We start from the raw sequence: 17,548 nt of genomic DNA, 5'->3' as shown, positions 1-17,548 counted from the left end.
AAAATCAGAATAGCCGATGGTAGTTTTTCACCTATTGCAGGAAAAGGATTTATTAAACTAACTGAGAAAATTAATCTCAATGCTGTTCTTCACGTCCCCAACTTAGCCTGTAACCTTTTGTCTGTCAGTAAACTATCTAAGGATTCTAATTGTCGTGTTACATTTTTTGAATCCCATTGTGAATTTCAGGACCAGAACTCGGGGATGATGATTGGACGTGCTAGGATGCTTGAAGGTCTTTACTACTTTGATGAAGTACCTGTTAGTAATAAAAAAGCTCAGAGCTTTAATAGTACCAGTTCAATCTCTGTTCGAGAAAAAATAATGCTATGGCACTATAGGCTAGGACATCCTAGTTTTCTTTATCTGAAACATTTATTTCCAGAATTATTTAAAGGGATTGATTGTTCTTCTTTTCATTGTGAAAGTTGCATTTTTGCAAAATTTCATCGCTCTACTTATTTGCCAAAACCTTACCAGGCTTCAAAACCTTTTTATTTGATTCATAGTGATGTTTGGGGCCCTTCTAAAATCACTACTCTTTCTGGTAAAAGATGGTTTGTTACATTTATTGATGACCATACCCGCTTATGTTGGATTTATTTGATGAATAAAAATCTGACGTGAAAAATTTATTCACAAATTTTTACAATATGATTGAAAACCAATTTCAAACCAAAATTGGTATTTTACATTCTGATAATGGAACAGAATATTTCAATGAGCAGTTGGGTGAGTTTTTGGAAAAAAAGGGGATTTTTCATCAATCTACATGTCAGGATACCCCTCAACAAAATGGCATTGCAGAACGAAAAAATAAACATCTACTTGAAGTAGCACGTGCTATAATGTTTTACATGCATGTTCCTAAATATTTATGGGGTGAAGCAATTTTAACAGCCTCTTATTTGATAAACAGGATGCCTACAAAGGTGTTAACATACAAAACACCTTTTGATTGTCTTAAAACTTTTTTTCCTGACACGAGGTTGTTTTCTGATTTACCCGCCAAAGTTTTTGGATGTACTGCCTATGTTCATGTTCCCAGTCAATTTCGTTCAAAACTTGACCCCCGTGCTATAAAATGTGTTTTTTTGGGTTATTCCTCAAACAAAAAGGGGTATAAGTGCTTCGATCCTCAAAACAAGAAATTTCATGTGAGTATGGATGTGTCATTTGTGGAAACAAAATCCTATTTCCCCAACACTTCTCTTCAGGGGGAGACAAGTGGAGTAGAAGACCATTTTTGGGATATTTCTATCCCGCTCCCCAATGTCATTTATCCTACACAAAAACCACATCTGTCTGATAATGATCACTTAGGAGAACCAAGTTCTATGGTGCCTAGTCAAGAAGATTCTTGTTTAGGGGGAGAAGTACTACAAAATGATCTAAATCCTGAGCTTCAGGTTTATACTAGGAAGCGATTTCATCTGAGGAATAATGACCCGAATGTCCATCCTAATGACCCGAATGTCCACCCGAGTTCTGACTTCAACGAGCCATTTCCTTTCTCCTGCTTTGTCTCTTTGTTTCCCGACGTATCCTCCTTGGCTCTGGCGTACTTCTCGATTCTCGCCATGAGTTCTTCCATGCTTTTTGGCAATGTCTTTGCCAAAGACTTCCGTAGTGGACAGTCATCTTTCAGGCCGTTCTTGAAAGACGCGACCGCCACCTCTTGGTTGCATTCGGATATTCGATTGAACACCTTGTAGTACCTTTTTGCGTAGGCCCTAAAGCCTTCATCCTTGGTGATTTTTAAAGCCATCAGTGCGTTGACCCTCAAAGGCTATGGTTTGTTCGTCACAAAGCTGGCCACAAACATCTCGGCCAGGCCTTCCCAAGTCTTTACGCTTCCCTTTGATAGTTTATGGAACCAATCTGATGCAATCTTCCGAAGGATGAGGGGAATACTTTGCAGAGCAACGGCTCATTCCCACTATATAATGCCATTGAATTCAGGTATAGTCCAACGTGAAAGTTGGGATCTGACTTACCATCATATATTTGGAACCTTGGCGTACTGAATCTCTTTGGTGCTTCAAATTTGTCCAGTTCCACCGAGAATGGTGTCCTCGGCTTAACCGGGGAAGTTACCTCGGCTTCAGCATTCTGTTGCTTCCTCTTGAGGTAATCTCTCAACTCTTCTTTACTCCTCCCTGGAGTTCGGCTATCTTTGGACTTCAATCTTTTCGGCACACTACTTTCGTACTCGTGGTGGGCTCGTTTTGATCTTTCTCCATGGGTTGTGTCAAAGCAGAGCGCCTGTCCTTGAACATGCCGATATTCTTTGGGCTCTGGGTCCTTCGTGTGATACGTCCTTCGGGACTCCTCTCGTCCGACTTCCCTGGAAGGTCGGTGAGAGTGCCTTCCGCTCCTGGTGTGCTGAGGGGCTTCGGGGTTTGTTTTCCTTCCTCCCTTCTGGGTATTAGTTGCTGGAATCGGCGTGTCCTGCAGCGGGTACGGTAGCTGCATGACATTATTTTGCATCATGAAGTTGATGACCGACTACAGGTCTGCCAACTTGTTTGCCAATTCTTTTACTTCTTCATCCCTCCGCAGGCACCTATCCCTCCATATCTGGAGGTTATCTTCGTTATAGTACTTGCTTTGGTCTGTCTTCTTCGAAATGTCACCCTCCTGACCGACGTCTTTCTCTCTGTGGTCCTGGTTACGAGTTTCTGCATTGTGGTTGTCTCCTTCGATATCAAGGTCGATTGGTCTGTCATTCCTAGTAGAAGTGTCGTCCTCAATCTTTTCCTTCTGTCCGTCACTGGCCATCTATTCTTCTAACTTCCCACAGACGACGCCAAATTATGTGGGTGATTTTCTGACCACACTGCCAAACAGGTACCCAGCTGGAGAGCACTGGCAGAATAGATTAAGCCCGAACAACCTACAACAGAAATAGAAGATTCCGACGGTGGCTCGTCCACCCGGGGGCACTCCGACGATCAAGTCAGTACTCAATATCTCTCAAAGATAACCAATAGTTCTTAACTCACTAGACAGAATATCAAAATCATAAATTGCGTATCTTAGACCCACGGGGGTGCCTCTCCTTTATAGTTAACTCAATCCTAGTCCCATTAGAAGCCTGACTTCTATGGACTCCAATTCAGTACTTACTTTGAACTCCTCAAGAGATAAAGATAAACTCCCTAAGAGCTTTATCCTCATCTTGACTAAGTCTCCTCTTCATTTTAGGACTCTTGTCCCTTATCCGTTTATCTCGAATTCTGATATCTTCGGAGATAACCTCGGCAATGCCAAGATAACATCGGCATAATGACCAGGACACATGGCACCTCGGCTGATACATCGGCGTCACCTTGCCACGTGTTGGTAGACGCAAGCAATAGACAATTGACTAAAATCAAGCTCAATAATAACCTAAGCAACGAAAAATATCACTCCGATTACTACATGTTAGATGAAGAATGAAGAATTAGACAACTTCTATTTAAGAAAATGTTTGTTTGTTGTGTCATTTCTAAGGTGTTATTGTCTATGTTAACGTATTTTTTTTTTTAGTGCTATATTCTGTGTTTAATCTCTATATTAAGTATTTTGTACTTTAAGTTGTTTATGTAATGAAAATTTTTTATTAAATCTATGGAGTCAATATCAATCAAATACTATGACTTTAAGTTATATGAACATTATGTAGACATATATTGAAACTCATAAAATAATATGAAAATATTTTATAACATACATATAGAATAGTTACGATCACATTCTAAATATTATAATTAGACTAAAGGATTATTACAAAGGAATTTTATTATTTTTATTCCTCATCTGACATCTTAACATCGAATAATACTTGTTCCTTCCTACTTATAGTCAAGTAAAATTATGCTTCATGCATTAACCCATCCTCGGCATGCTTAGTTGCGAGTTGACAAAAGTGATATCGATTTAAACGCATTGACATTCGGGTAACTTCTTCACGAATGCAGTGTAACGCCATTTGCAGCAATTGCGGGGTATCGATGGACATGTTCTTTGACCTCCTTCAAGGAATTCGAATATTGTTTTCTTCACATAGCTCCTGAAGGATATTCGTTTGGGTAGACCGATATTGCCACTCTACTCTCATTGTATTCATGGTGGCCATTGTGTAACAAAGATTAAGGGTTAATGATAGTCAAAATCATCAATTGAAACCTAATGGCGGCCCATTACGGTATATAAGTCACTGTAGTCATAGCGATTCTGATTTTGACCCGTCATTTGTTGTATCCTAGACTCGGGTTTGTATGGTTTTGGATGATGATTCATATCTTGTTTTCCTGGTCTCCCCTCTATTTTGGTTATCGGATTGAAATTGTGCGTTTGGAACAGGTTGGTTGTTTGTTTTTCCAAACCAGTGTTGCCCAAATTTTGGCTCTTCCGCTCGAGCGGGCATTTTTATACTCGAGCGAGCATAACAAATTTTGCTCCTCCGCTTGAGCGGCCGTTTTCGTAATCGAACGGGATTTGTCAACTCTTAGGGTGTGTTTGGTAACGTTTACGTTTTCAGTTTATATTTGCAAAAATTTTATAAACTAGTTTTTGTTTATTTTTTGTTTATTTTTAGAAAAACATAAACTACAAACGCATTTGGTAATTGACAAAATGTTTAAAAAAAATTTAAATATAAAAAAGAGTGAGAAATGGCAAGTGGTGGCAAGTGGCGGCGGACGACGGTGGTGGAAAGTGGTGACGGTGGGTGGTGGGTAGCTAGTGGTGGTGGGTGGGTGAGTGTCGGTGACGGGTGGTGGGTGGTGGCGGTGATGGTGGTGGTGGTGGTGGTGGTGGCGGGTGGTTGGTGGTGGTGGCAGGTGGGTGGGGGATGACGGGTGGTGGGGGGTGGTAGCGGGTGGGTGGTGGTGGTGGCTGGTAGTGGTGGTGGGTAGGTGGGTGAAAGTGTCGGGTGGTGGGTGGTAGCGAGTGGGTGGTGGTGGTGGTGGTGGTGATGGGTGGTTGGTGGTGGTGGCAAGTGGGTGGCGGATGGTGGGTGGGTGGTGGTGGCTGGTGGGTGGCGGGTGGTGGTGGTGGTGGTGGTGGTGATGGTGGCAGGTGGGTGACGGATGGCCGGTGGCGGGTGAGTGGTGGTGGCAGGTGGGTGGTGGTGGCAGTGGTGGTGGTGGGTGGGTGGGTGGGTGACAGTGGCGGGTGGTAGCGAATGGGTGGTGGTGATGGCGGGTGATGGTGGCAGGTGGGTGGCAGATGGAGGGTGGTGGCGGGTGGGTGGGTGACGGCGGCAGGTGGTAGGTGGTAGCGAATTGGTGGTTGTGGCGGTGGTGGTGACAGGTGGTGGGTGGTGGTGGTAAGTGATGGCGGATGGCGGGTGGTGGTAGTGGTGGGTGGGTGGGTGGGTGGGTGGGTGGTAGCGAGTGGGTGGTGGGTGGTAGTGGCAGATGGGTGGCAGGTGGGTAGTAGGTGATGGTGGTGGTGGCAGCGGCGAGGGGTGGGTGGTGGTGGCGAGTGGGTAGCAAGTGGGTGGTGGGTGGTGGGTGGTGGTGGCTAGCGGGTGGTGGGTGGTGGTGGCAGGTGGTGGTGGAGGGTGGGTGGTGGTGCCAGAAAACGGTAGTGGAAAATGGTGGCAGGTGGTGGCTAGTGTTGGGTGATAAAAAAAAAAAACTAAAAACTCAAAACGGAAACACATTTTTTGTGTTTTCATTTTTTGGCCAAATTTATAAACTGAGACCACTGATTTATAAATCAAAAATTTTACCAAACAAGTTTTTATTTGAGTTTTTTAAATTTTTGTAAATATAAACAGAAAACTGAAAATGTAAGTGTTACCAAACGGCACCTTAGTATTTTTGCAGACCTACAAATATTGGAAGAGTGTGTTCTACGCTTGAGCGGGTGGATGCTCGAGCGGAGTCCTTCGTTTGCAAAATTTCTGGAAGTGTGTATTCCACGCTCGAGCGTAACTTTCCATGCTTGAGCGAAACTTTGTGTTTGACGCTCGAGCATCACTTTCCACGCTCGAGCGGACTGCATGTATAACAGTCCGTGAAAATGTCATTTTGAATCACTTTTTTCATTTCTCTCTCTCTTTAAAACTTTCCAAAAACATAGTTCTTGAGTTTCTCTCTCTAAAACCCACCTTCTCTCTTCTATTTCATCTATATCCATTGGGATCTTCACCATAGTGCCTTTGAGAAAAAGATAGAGCGTCTCAAGATCTTCTTTTTTATCCGAATAGAAGTGGGTTTCGGTGTTCTTGGAGTTTCACTCTTGCTTGGCTCGTCTTCTCTCTTTGAGGTAGGGATCTTCTACACATTAATATGGTTTTTTAACTTAGTTAATTGTCGATTGTGAAACAATGGTGGGATTTGGGGGTAATGTGAACAAACCTAGGATTTGAGCATCAAATGAAAAGAGGGGTTTGGGCATCAAATGGAAAGAGGGGTTTTGGTGAATATGAAACAAATAAGTATGAGATTTGAAAATGAGATTATGTTGTGTCAAAATGGTTGATTTTAATACTTGGGTTGATATTTGGAGAAAAAAGGGTTTTTGCCTTAATTGAAACAAAATTGTTATTTTGTATAAATATTTGAAATTGACTTTGGGAATGTGAAATTGGGTGATTATTGATATAAATGGCGGGATTTGATATGTATTATCTCACACCTTTGAAAGTTTTGAATAAATTATCTGTCATGAGATTGAATATCTGTTTAGAAATAACTGTATTGGGCTATCGGTGGAGGATAGCTATGATTGTTGTAGAAATTGCATGAGGATTAGGTGAATTAAAACTAGTCCATGGTTGATTATCATTGAATATGATCATGTATAAATACGTTGTACATGTATGATTGTTTGTGAGGAGAAAGGGGATGTACTTCATGAATGATTATGTGTTTAAATACATTGCATATATATGATTGATTGTTTAGGAGAAGAAAGGGGATGGACTCCATTGTTTGGGAGGAGAAAGGGGATGGACTCTATTATAATTAAGTTGGCCGGAGTGTTCTGGGTGAAAGTCCCGAAATTTGTACATGGGTGCCGATCTTGCGGACGAAATTTTCGTAAAATGACAATTTGAAGTGTTTGCATGTTGACGTTGTGATTGTAGAACCATTGAGTTGTAGTCTCATTTGGGTTATTAAAGAAATAACGAAATTGGCATATGTATTGAGATGAATTAGAGGGAAAATGAAATGGAATAAGGATTTAATATCCCATGGTTACATAAAAGTATGAATGTTTTATCCTGGGTATTGTATATGCGCATTGCATTTTTATTTTTGTTAAAACTCATATATTGTATTAGATTATTCCTACTGGGCTGTGCCTCACCCTACTTAGGAAAAACATTTTCAGGTCATGAGGGCATGCCTCTACTAAGACAGTAGTTTGGAGGAACTTTTGGGAGCAAAGACTTCTTTATTTTGATTGTGTATTTTTGATAGCCAATGGCTTTATTTGTAAGAGCTTGACTCATTTTGTTGTAACCAAGTCAAGGCTATGAAAGCTGTAAGCTTATAGGGTATTTATTTATGTTAAACTCTTCTATATTATTAACTCTTCGAAATGAAAGAACATTGTACTCTGATTCATGCTGTCATATTTATATATGTCTGGGTTGTATTTATTGTATAATTTTTGGGAGCGTTAAAATAGTATATCTCATAGTGAATTATTATATATAATCTTATAACAATCTGTAGATACAACTGAATTGGTTCTCACATACTAATATATATTTATAACAACTTGAAGTAGCTATGTTATAACTAACAATTGTAAACACAAGTCATAGATAGCTAATAATTGAAATTGCATGGCAGGTGAAATCGCATGTTAAAAATACAATTTTATTTGAAATCGCAAGTTGAAAGTGCAATTTCAATTTGCTACGATAGTAGTTCATGTGATCCTAAAATTGAATTTTCAACATGCGATTTGAAGTTAAAATTGCATGTTAAAAACACGATTTCAAAAAGCGAGTTAGTTTTTCAAATAGTTTGAAAAGTTGATCAATTCTCTAATTTTTTTTTTTAGAATATTTTAAAAAAAAAAAAAAAAAAAAAAAAAAAAAAACTCTTCAAACAAAGCAATTGTTTTACAGCCATACAAAACTCATGATGATTTGCCCAAAAGAGAATTAGTAAATTGTTCCTTTAACCTAATGATGATTTTGTTTAAACTTTAAAGGCTCCAGTAATTGTAAAAGTGCTAATAAATTCACAAAGATAATGATGATTTTGCGCAAAACAGAGAAGTTGAACTTTGAAACCCTGCTTTTACATTTTTTTTTTTTTTTTGAGGTTATTTACACCAAAATTATCTTAATAATTAATGAATATCACTTTACTTTTTCAATCTATGAATATGTACATCTTGACTTCATTAATTATAAAAATATAACTTTTATCTTTACAAACTCCCTTACTTAAGACTATCTCCAAAAAAGATGTATTTATATGATTTTGAGAGAGTCAAATGTACATATAAATAATAAGATAAACTAATATTCATTAATAATTAAAAGGATCATATTGTAATTTTTTTTAGGATAAATATTATTCACTGTGTTTAATTTCAATTTTTTAAATTCAATTTTTTGAAAATTGAGTTTTTTTATTTTTCGTGTTTTTTATTTTTATTTTTAGTGAATATTTTTAAAATTTTAAGTATTTTTTTACTTTTTTAGATGCACTTTACTTAGATGTATTTAAAAAGTAAAATATTTTAAAAAATCCATAAATACACAAGAATACAAAAATATATTGAATTTTCATATTTTTTTAAGTATTTTTGGTATTTAGTTAATTTTTAAAATTTTGTTTCATAAATATTATATTTTTTTAAGTGTATTTATATTAGGTATATTTAAAAATTAAAAAAATTACTTGAAATGTTAAAAAAGTCCGTAAAAATAAAAAAATATAAAATTTTAATTTTTTAAAAAGTTATACAAAAAACTCAAACTAATAAGCTAATTGTGTCCCCCCAACAAAAAAATTAAAATTAAAATATAAAAGGACAAAGGAGTGGTCAACTTGTGGACAGCTAAATAATTTCGCTGGATAAATCTCCTCAAAGTCTCATTCATAGTTCTTAAACTAATTCGGTGACGTGGCCATATGCTGCCAATTCAACCTACTGGAGGGAATTTATTCAATATTTTTGGACTATTTCATATTTATATTTCTTAATTAATCATTATTTAATATATTTTTTTATATTTTTTTTATATTTTTCAATTATCAAATATAATATCCCATCAATCTACTTTCAACACCAATCATAATATTATAAAATGCTATGTGTCTATACTCTGAAATTACAGAATAATTATCCCTAGTTGAATTGATGCCCAATTTGGTAGAAATTTTTTTTTGTAAATTACTCCACACTACTTTAATTTGACGTGAGTTGATGAAATATTGAAACAATGACTTGTAAAATATTTGATAATTCGTTTAAAAACTAAACAATCATATTGAATTACGTCAACTCTATTTGCAAATTAGAAGGTGTTTGAGATGATTTAAACAAGTATATTTTTTACTTTTTACAAAAATAAATATATAAAAATAGAGAGGTGATTTGACCCAAAAAAATAAAAAATTATACTTCCGTAGATTATCTCAAATAGTGCTTTAGAATAATAACTTATAGCACTTAAGACAGTGAGAGTGACGCCAAAGCAAAAGAGAAAGAAGCGGGAATTGGATGGCTGGAACCACCGTTGTGTGGACGATGAGGTAATCTCAAGATTTATTTTGATAATTTGAATAGTTTATTTTTTAAGATGTATTGAGTACAATATATTTGTAAAAAATCAAGCTGGTCAGACATTAATTACCCTTTCATTAAATTACACTTGTACATAAAAAAAATAGTAAATGTGATTTGAAGTATATAAAACTGAATACAAATACAATTCCATGAAAGAGTTATCGGTATCCGCCCACCTTGATTTTATTCAGAATATTTTAGTCAATATATCTTAAAAAGTGAATATTTTAAATTATCAAAATAGTTTCCGAAATGAATCCTATCGTCCACATAACAATGAATGCTATTGCGAGGCACAACAACTACCTAAATTCCAAAAAGAGCTAACCAGGTAAAAAGAGGAGGGACAAACAACCCTTGTAGAAAGACGAATGATACAAATATGGATTAGGGGGTTAGTATTAAGACAAAGCCTAACTGAGAGGAGTGCAATGCCATTTTTGGAAAACTTTAGGAGAAATTATGCAATAAAAGAGCTTTTCTGAGTTTTTGCTATGTGGGTTTCTATTTACATCACAAAATTATCTGAATGCATCTATCTTTTTTATTTTTTAATTATAATTTTGTCTCTTTACACAGTTATCATTAAGGAGTCAAATTCAAAAAGCTTTATCCTAACTTCCACCTTTTTCAAAAAGCTTTAAATTCAAAAAGCTTTTAGCCAATACCTTTACTAAACCACTAATCACTCTACCACCCTTCCGTTCTTCTTGTCATTACCTCTTATCCTTCACTTTTCCCACCCTAGAATTGTTGTGGTGGGGGAGTTTTAGGGGTAGTGGTCGGAGGTAGAAGAAGTGGAAGAAGTTAGAGGCACTAGATGGGATAAGTGTGCAGTTAGGACTTGAAAGATTAAAATAAAAATATATTTAGAATTATCAATAGTAAAATGAAATAAAAAAATCTAAAACTTTAAAGGTAGTGTATTTAAAAGCAGAGTATAATAAATAAAATTATTAGATAAATTGAAACTCCCCTGTTATGTACACCTCTCGTTATTGAGTTGGGTCGGGTTAATCCAGGTAAATGATCCCCAACTTAGTTTGTTCTGTTTTTTTGGGGAGTTAAAATGGAAGGTTTATTTTAACTTTACATTCTATTTCTCTTATTTGGTATGTCTTATCTAAGTAAAAATAATCACACCTCCACTATCACCATCAAGAGAACCATCACTCTACTGTCGTTGGTCGTCGTCACAGCCACCACCACTACTACCATCACCATTGCAACGACAACACCACCTTACCACCACCTCTAAGGCCACAACAACCTACTACCACCATCTTACTACCATTGATATCAGTACCACCGATGCCGCCACCGCCACCGCCGCTACCACAATTACGACTCACACAATCACTTCCACAACTATCAACATTATCATAATCTATATAAATTTGTAATTTATTTGTCACTAGCTTGTTAAAAAATAAATAAATAATAAAAATTACTTTCATTTCATGAGTTTAATAGGCATAATCAAACATGAGAATGTGAATTATCACTTTATTCCTATGTTATTCCATGTTGGCAACCAAACAATGGAATGGGTATGGACATTCTATTCCATTCATTCTTGTATTTCATTCTCACTTTCATTGCATTCTCATTTCATTTCATTCCATCATATCAAACATACTTTAAGGACATGTACACCATTAAGTCTCACAAGTGTTTGTATAGATCAAACAGTCCTAATAGTTGTACTTAAAGACCTTTTTGTGACGATTTTATGAATCTATCACTAAAAATTACAATTAGAGACTATTTTCTAAATCTGTCACTAAAAAAACACACCATTTAATGGTACTTAAGGCTTGATATTGTTTGGTTTGGTTTGTCACTAAAAATAACAATTGACAACTTTTTGTGACAATTTTTTCAAACTGTCTTTAAAAATTAATAATTAGTGACACTTTTTATGAAAACACTGATAAAAAAAATAAAAAATAAGATTTTGTGATAACAATTAAAGTGAACAAGACTTTTTAATGTATCAAAAAGACAAGAGAATTTATTGGTGTGTCTATCTTCTTGCACACACTAATTAATGTATACACTAGTATATTAACTAGTGTTATATTATTATTACTGACCCTACTTATTATACAAATTATAAATATTTAAAATTATACCATATCATTTGTTAGTATATTAATTAGTACATATAGCATTATTCATCTTCTTAATACCACTTTTCAATCAATTCTCCAATTTTAAACCCTAGGGATGCCTCAATTCAAGTCTCATTTGCCACGCCTGGCTCAAAAAATGGGGTTTTGGCTAATGAAATTTGTTAAGATAGATAAATTTAAATGGAAAATGTCTCGTAGCTCAAATTTTGTGGCTCAAAAGTGGCTCAAATGGCCAAAACGACGTCGTTTTAGCCATTTTTATGTTGTTCTGTACTCAAAACGACGTCGTTTTGGCCATTTGAGCCACTTTTGAGCCACAAAATTTGAGCTACGTAGCATTGTCGAATTTAAATAGAGCATCAAACCTTTGTACCAAATGAAATGGGACCATTATCCATGACTTTTTTTTTTTATCAAAAAGCAGTGTCCACTTCATATCTCTGACGTGACTGAACTACGTCACCGATAATATACTAAGGGGGTGTTTGGGAAAGTTAGTAAAAACTTGATTTTTTTGATTTTTGGTTTAATATTTTTTAAAAATGTCACATCACTCTAAAATGACTAAAATATCCTTCCTTAACATTTATTTTTTACTTTTTCAATTTTGTCTCATAGGCCCAAACTGTAATTTCAGTGTTGCGTTTTGGAAAGTTGCCAAATGAATAAAGTGACGTTTTGGGCCGAGAGCTTTTTTGGAACATGGATAAAAAATGTGCGTTTTTTATTGCTTCCCAAAATGACACTGAGTCTCTATTTGGGAAATGTGTTGATTTTTTGACTTTATAATTTTTTTGGCTATTTTAGCCTGGGCTAAAAAGTTTAGTTTGGGAAGGGCTTTTTAATTTTTTGACTTTTTTGACTTTTTTTGTGAGAGAAGAGTATAATAATTATGAGTTGAATATGATATTTTGTTTGTTATGATTAAAATTACCAAACGGATCCTGAGAAATTACACTGACGCGACGCCAATAAAAAATATTTATAAAAAAATAAAAAATGTTATAAATATTAATAATTAATATTATATTTTTTTATTAATATATAATATTTTTTAAAAAACTACATGGTGTAGTGCATTCATTCCAACAAGGGCCAACTGGAAAAAATATTAATAATTAATATTACATTTTTTTATTAATATATAATATTTTTTTAAAAAACTACATGGTGTAGTACATTCATTCCAACAAGGGCCAACTGGTAAAATAGTATAGTAGTCAACATTGTCACGCACTCCCGAGGTGAACTTAAAGCTCCTTTGAAATTGTTTGATAGGTAATCAATAATTTATTATAAATGAAAATTTCAAAATTTATTATTATGAGTTTTTATTTTTTAGATAATTAATTTTTTAAATTTATTTAAATTATAAATAAAGATTACACAATAAATTTATAAATTAAAATAAATTATAATTTAGCTTGATTTGAAAAGCCATTAAATAAATTGTTTATTAACTTATTTCTATTATATCATCTATTTTTTTTATACATTTTTTTTTGTAATAAATAAAAAATTAACTTATAATTCATATTCAAGATAACTTTAATGGTGGTTTGAAATTATTTATTTTTAATAATTTTTTAATTTTTTTAAAAAAAATGTTTCAAAAAATCAGGTAGCACAAGAATGCTTTACACCTGTCCTGATTTCAAATACTCCAAAGCACGCGAGCGGTCGATTTAATTATTTAACGGTGATGACGTATGAGTACTCACACTATAAACGTGCCTCCTCCCACACAGTTTTCTACCTCCTCTCCGTCTGTTAAAATACCCAGTAAACAAATCCGAAAAGCAGAGAGAGATACAAACCAATACAAACAAACCATACTCTCTCTCTCTCTCTCTCTCTCTACACATTTCCACTCTCTCCGCCGACTTCCTAACGGTTCGCTGTCGCTCTCCGGCGGCGTTGATCCTCCGTGCGCCGTCGATACTCTCGAAGCTTCTCAGGTGCCGTGTTTTTGCACTTGGAACTCTCATTTCCGGTTTATACGGTTTTGTTTACCTCTCTTCATTCGAATCGTAATAAGAATCAGACGGTACTGATCGATTTCTCACTTTATCTTCTCGATTTCTCGACTACTGTGACTCTGAATCGATTGTTACTACTGTGAAGTTCTTTCCTTGCGGCTTTTTATTTGTTAGATTTTTTATTTGCTTGATTGTAATGTTTAATTAGTCCGTGTAAATTATTCTGGGTTGTATTTGCTTGAAATTGATAGTAATTTGGGTTTTTAGGTTTTGTTCTTGTGAATATCTGATGTCTAATTGGCTTAATTTTTGTGTTCTTAAGTGTGATTTTAGTGAATTTAAGGGCATGATTTTTGCCCTAGTTTGTGGTTCGATTGCAATCTGTGAATGAAGATGGCACTCTGAACTGATTTGATTTTGTGTGTAGCTGCTGGTAATGCTTATCGTTTGGCCGATCGAGCTGTTTGTGCCATATAATCAGTTTGGTTGCTGAGAAAATTGAGCAAAAGAAAGGACAGATGCTTCAAAATCATTTTGTCTCACTGGTTCCAAAAAATATAAGGATAAAAATAAAATTCACCCATATCATATCTGTAGGAAATAACTAGATGGTAGCTTGTAGTGCTGGATTTTTAGTGTTTTTCCATTTTTTTCCTCAGTTTTCTTGGTAGCCAAACGGAATCTAAAATGAAATTCACCCATATTTCTAGGAAGTAACTAGATAATAGGCATGTAATGCTGGATTTTTAGTTTCCTTCCATATTTTCACTTAGTTTTTTTAGTTTCTTTCCATATTTTCACTTAGTTTTCTTGGTAACCCAACGGAGTCTATTTCCCTTTATATGAGTAACGGGTTCCAGAGAATGTGGAAGTAATAATTTTGAGTGTTTTGTTAATTTTTTTTTGGTTTTGAGTTGGAGTTGTTTATGCTCAACTAATTGTTTTTTTTTTTTGTTTTTTTTTTTTATTATCTGTTAGGACTTAAGCATACAAAATGATTGGATCATTTCTTACCAGAGGACTTGTGTATGTTGCTCATAAACCCTTTTTCTCTTTTCTTTTTTCTTTTTCTCAACACCCCCCCCCCCCCCCTCTCAAATTTTTTTTTTATTTGCATTTGTTCAGATTTTGTTCATACAGTAATCCCCCCCCCCCAAAAAAAAAAAAAAAAAAAAACTTGCATTTGTTCAGATTTTGTTCATACAGTAATTAATATTTCTGAACTTTTTTAATGCAGGATGCTTTTTGGTTATGCTTATCCAGCGTATGAGTGCTTCAAAACTGTGGAAAAGAATAAGCCAGACATTGAGCAACTTCGTTTTTGGTGCCAGTATTGGTATTTTGCTTGCTGCAGCTTTTGTCATCAAGACTCGTTTTTGCAAACTTTATTGGTAAATTGTGAAATTTGAAATTTTCAGGATTTTAGTTGCTGTTTTGACAGTGTGCGAGAGAATTGGTGATACGTTTGTTGCATGGTAAAGAACCCAAACTTGAGTGTGGTAACATGTTTTTTGCTTTGATTTACTTGATTTTGTATTTACACTGTGCTCGTCCTCTTATTTTCCTTGTGAAGGGTTCCAATGTATAGTGAAGCTAAATTGGCATTCTTTATATATTTGTGGTACCCTAAAACAATGGTATATAATCTTCCTTTGCATTGGATTGTGCAGTTATCTAACTGTTTCTTCATCATATTTCAATTACCTCTTTACTTCTTTTGTTTCAGGGAACAACATATGTCTACGATTGTTTCTTTAAACCATACATGGCAAAGCATGAGACGGAAATCGATCGTAACTTGTTGGAGCTGAGGACAAGGGCTGGAGATATTGCAGTTGTGTATTGGCAAAGAGCTGCAAGCTACGGTCAAACAAGAATTTTTGATATTCTGCAATATGTTGCAGCACAATCTACACCGCCAAGACCTCAACGTGCACAGGTATGTATGGTGAAGTACAATTAGGGAATGATAATACTGTCTTTATATATTTTATGTTGTACTGTACCTTGTATCCTGCACGTCTTTAATCTGTGCAAATCAGTCTTCGTTCTTATTTGCTGGTCTTTTGACTCCTGTGCACCATGAATATCCTTTTGGTGCCTAAAATGCCCAATTTCTTAAAATTGTGTTGGAAGTATGTACTTATTAATTGAACATCGAATCATAGAACAGGGAAAATCTTTTTTTGGGTGAGTCAGTCATAAAACAGGGAAAATCTTGATTGCTTCTCCAGCTGAAAATATAATAAAAATATTATTTCCATTGATTGCTTCTCCGGCTGAAAATCTTGTTTGTTTGTTTCTTTCCTCGGAAAAAAATTTCAGTGGATGCGTTCGAATAATTCTTAATTGAATTGTTTTTACTGCTTTTTTTGCCCAGAGCATTAAAATTGTGGACTTTCTGTAAAGAAAGCATCCACATTGTAAAGAGTAGACTTTCTAAGGGAGACATCAGACTTAATGTGTAGTACTAGTCATAATGCTGATGATTACACGTTTACATTCTAAAAATTGTGACGGAAACAATACATTTTGTTGCAACGATTGTTAAATATCACAATTCAATTGCATCTTGTAGTTTTCTTTTCAGTTGATCATAATGTTGATTTTAATTCATTAAATGCTGTAATAGTTTAATGTATTTTGATAGAAAACATCATTAAAGCCAATGTTGCCGTCTCTTGTCTATTACAAAACTATTTCCAATTTATGTTTTCATCCCCAGGTGGTTATCTTGTTTCTTTCTTTCCAAATTTGACTTGGGTATACAAGTGCTTCACCAACTTATAAATTGCTGGTATCTTTTTTTTAATTGTTGAAAAAATTTATTTGCGATTACAATTTACAGCCCCAGCAACAAGGTGCTAGAGTTCGCCGACCCACTGCTACACCAAATCGCAAACCGGGTGCTAAAACACAAACTCCGAGTGAAGAACCACCCTCTTCTTCTTCTTCTAGCACATCCTCAAGTGATCATGAACTCGAGGAAGCACAGGAGTCGGGTCCTTCTCAAGTGCCTACAGTGGCTGCCCCTCTGGCAGGCTTGAATGCACAGAAAACTCCTCTGGCAGGCTTGAATGCACAGAAAACAACTTCAGTTCAACCCTCTGCTGAAGCCTCCAGCCATTCAAATTCAAAAGAAACTGAAGCAATTCAGATTGAATCGGCATCGCCTTCAGGAAATGAAAATGTAAAGACTCCCCCCGTGCAAGAGACAGTCATGGATGAAGTCATTCGGGATACAGGTGGCAGGTTGAGGAAAACCCGTTCTGCAGCAAATCGTGAGTCTGCTTCCTCCCCAACTTAATTTGCAATATGTGTAAGTAGTGGGACAATAGGTGCACAAACAGATTGGATTGTTGATGTTATGTACATTTGTCGTTTTCTATTCTGTTAGTTGCTGTGTCCATGATTTTTTTATTTTATTTTTTGAAGTTAGATTGGATTTAACCTGGTAGGGCCAAGGGAATCAACCTTTAATAATGATCAAGATAACACGATGACAAAGGCAATGGAAGTAAATACTGGCCTTGGTCCTTTTATATCACAACTGCCAAGTTGCATTAGGTATTAGATAAATTGAATATGTGTGTGTCGTTGAATATAGCAACTGAGTGATGCATGATCTAACTACCCCAATTTTTATTATACTCCTAAGAAAATGTGATATATATT

At 35.4% G+C, this 17,548-nt stretch overlaps 1 protein-coding gene across 3 annotated transcripts; it reads left to right on the top strand.

Annotated features, from left to right (window-relative positions):
- Positions 1 to 13,615: 13,615 nt before the first annotated feature.
- Positions 13,616 to 17,280, top strand: LOC114293269 (HVA22-like protein i). 3 transcript variants are annotated; one of them, XM_082873475.1, is made up of 7 exons: positions 13,616 to 13,941; positions 14,852 to 14,899; positions 15,111 to 15,209; positions 15,292 to 15,348; positions 15,447 to 15,510; positions 15,600 to 15,812; positions 16,722 to 17,280. In XM_082873475.1, the coding sequence occupies exons 2-7, from the start codon at positions 14,868 to 14,870 to the stop codon at positions 17,178 to 17,180; spliced, it is 924 nt and encodes a 307-aa protein (XP_082729601.1). In that variant the 5' UTR covers positions 13,616 to 13,941; positions 14,852 to 14,867; the 3' UTR covers positions 17,181 to 17,280. The 3 variants fall into 3 exon arrangements, with proteins under 3 accessions (XP_082729601.1, XP_082729600.1, XP_082729602.1); XM_082873474.1 differs by having other exon boundaries at positions 13,649 to 13,852; XM_082873476.1 differs by lacking the exon at positions 14,852 to 14,899 and having other exon boundaries at positions 13,654 to 13,852.
- Positions 17,281 to 17,548: the final 268 nt, after the last annotated feature.

The sequence above is a fragment of the Camellia sinensis genome, chromosome 6, assembly GCF_055761805.1.
Source record: "Camellia sinensis isolate YWXY chromosome 6, ASM5576180v1, whole genome shotgun sequence".
Lineage (NCBI taxonomy): Eukaryota > Viridiplantae > Streptophyta > Magnoliopsida > Ericales > Theaceae > Camellia > Camellia sinensis.
This window is presented reverse-complemented; position numbering and strand designations above follow the sequence as displayed.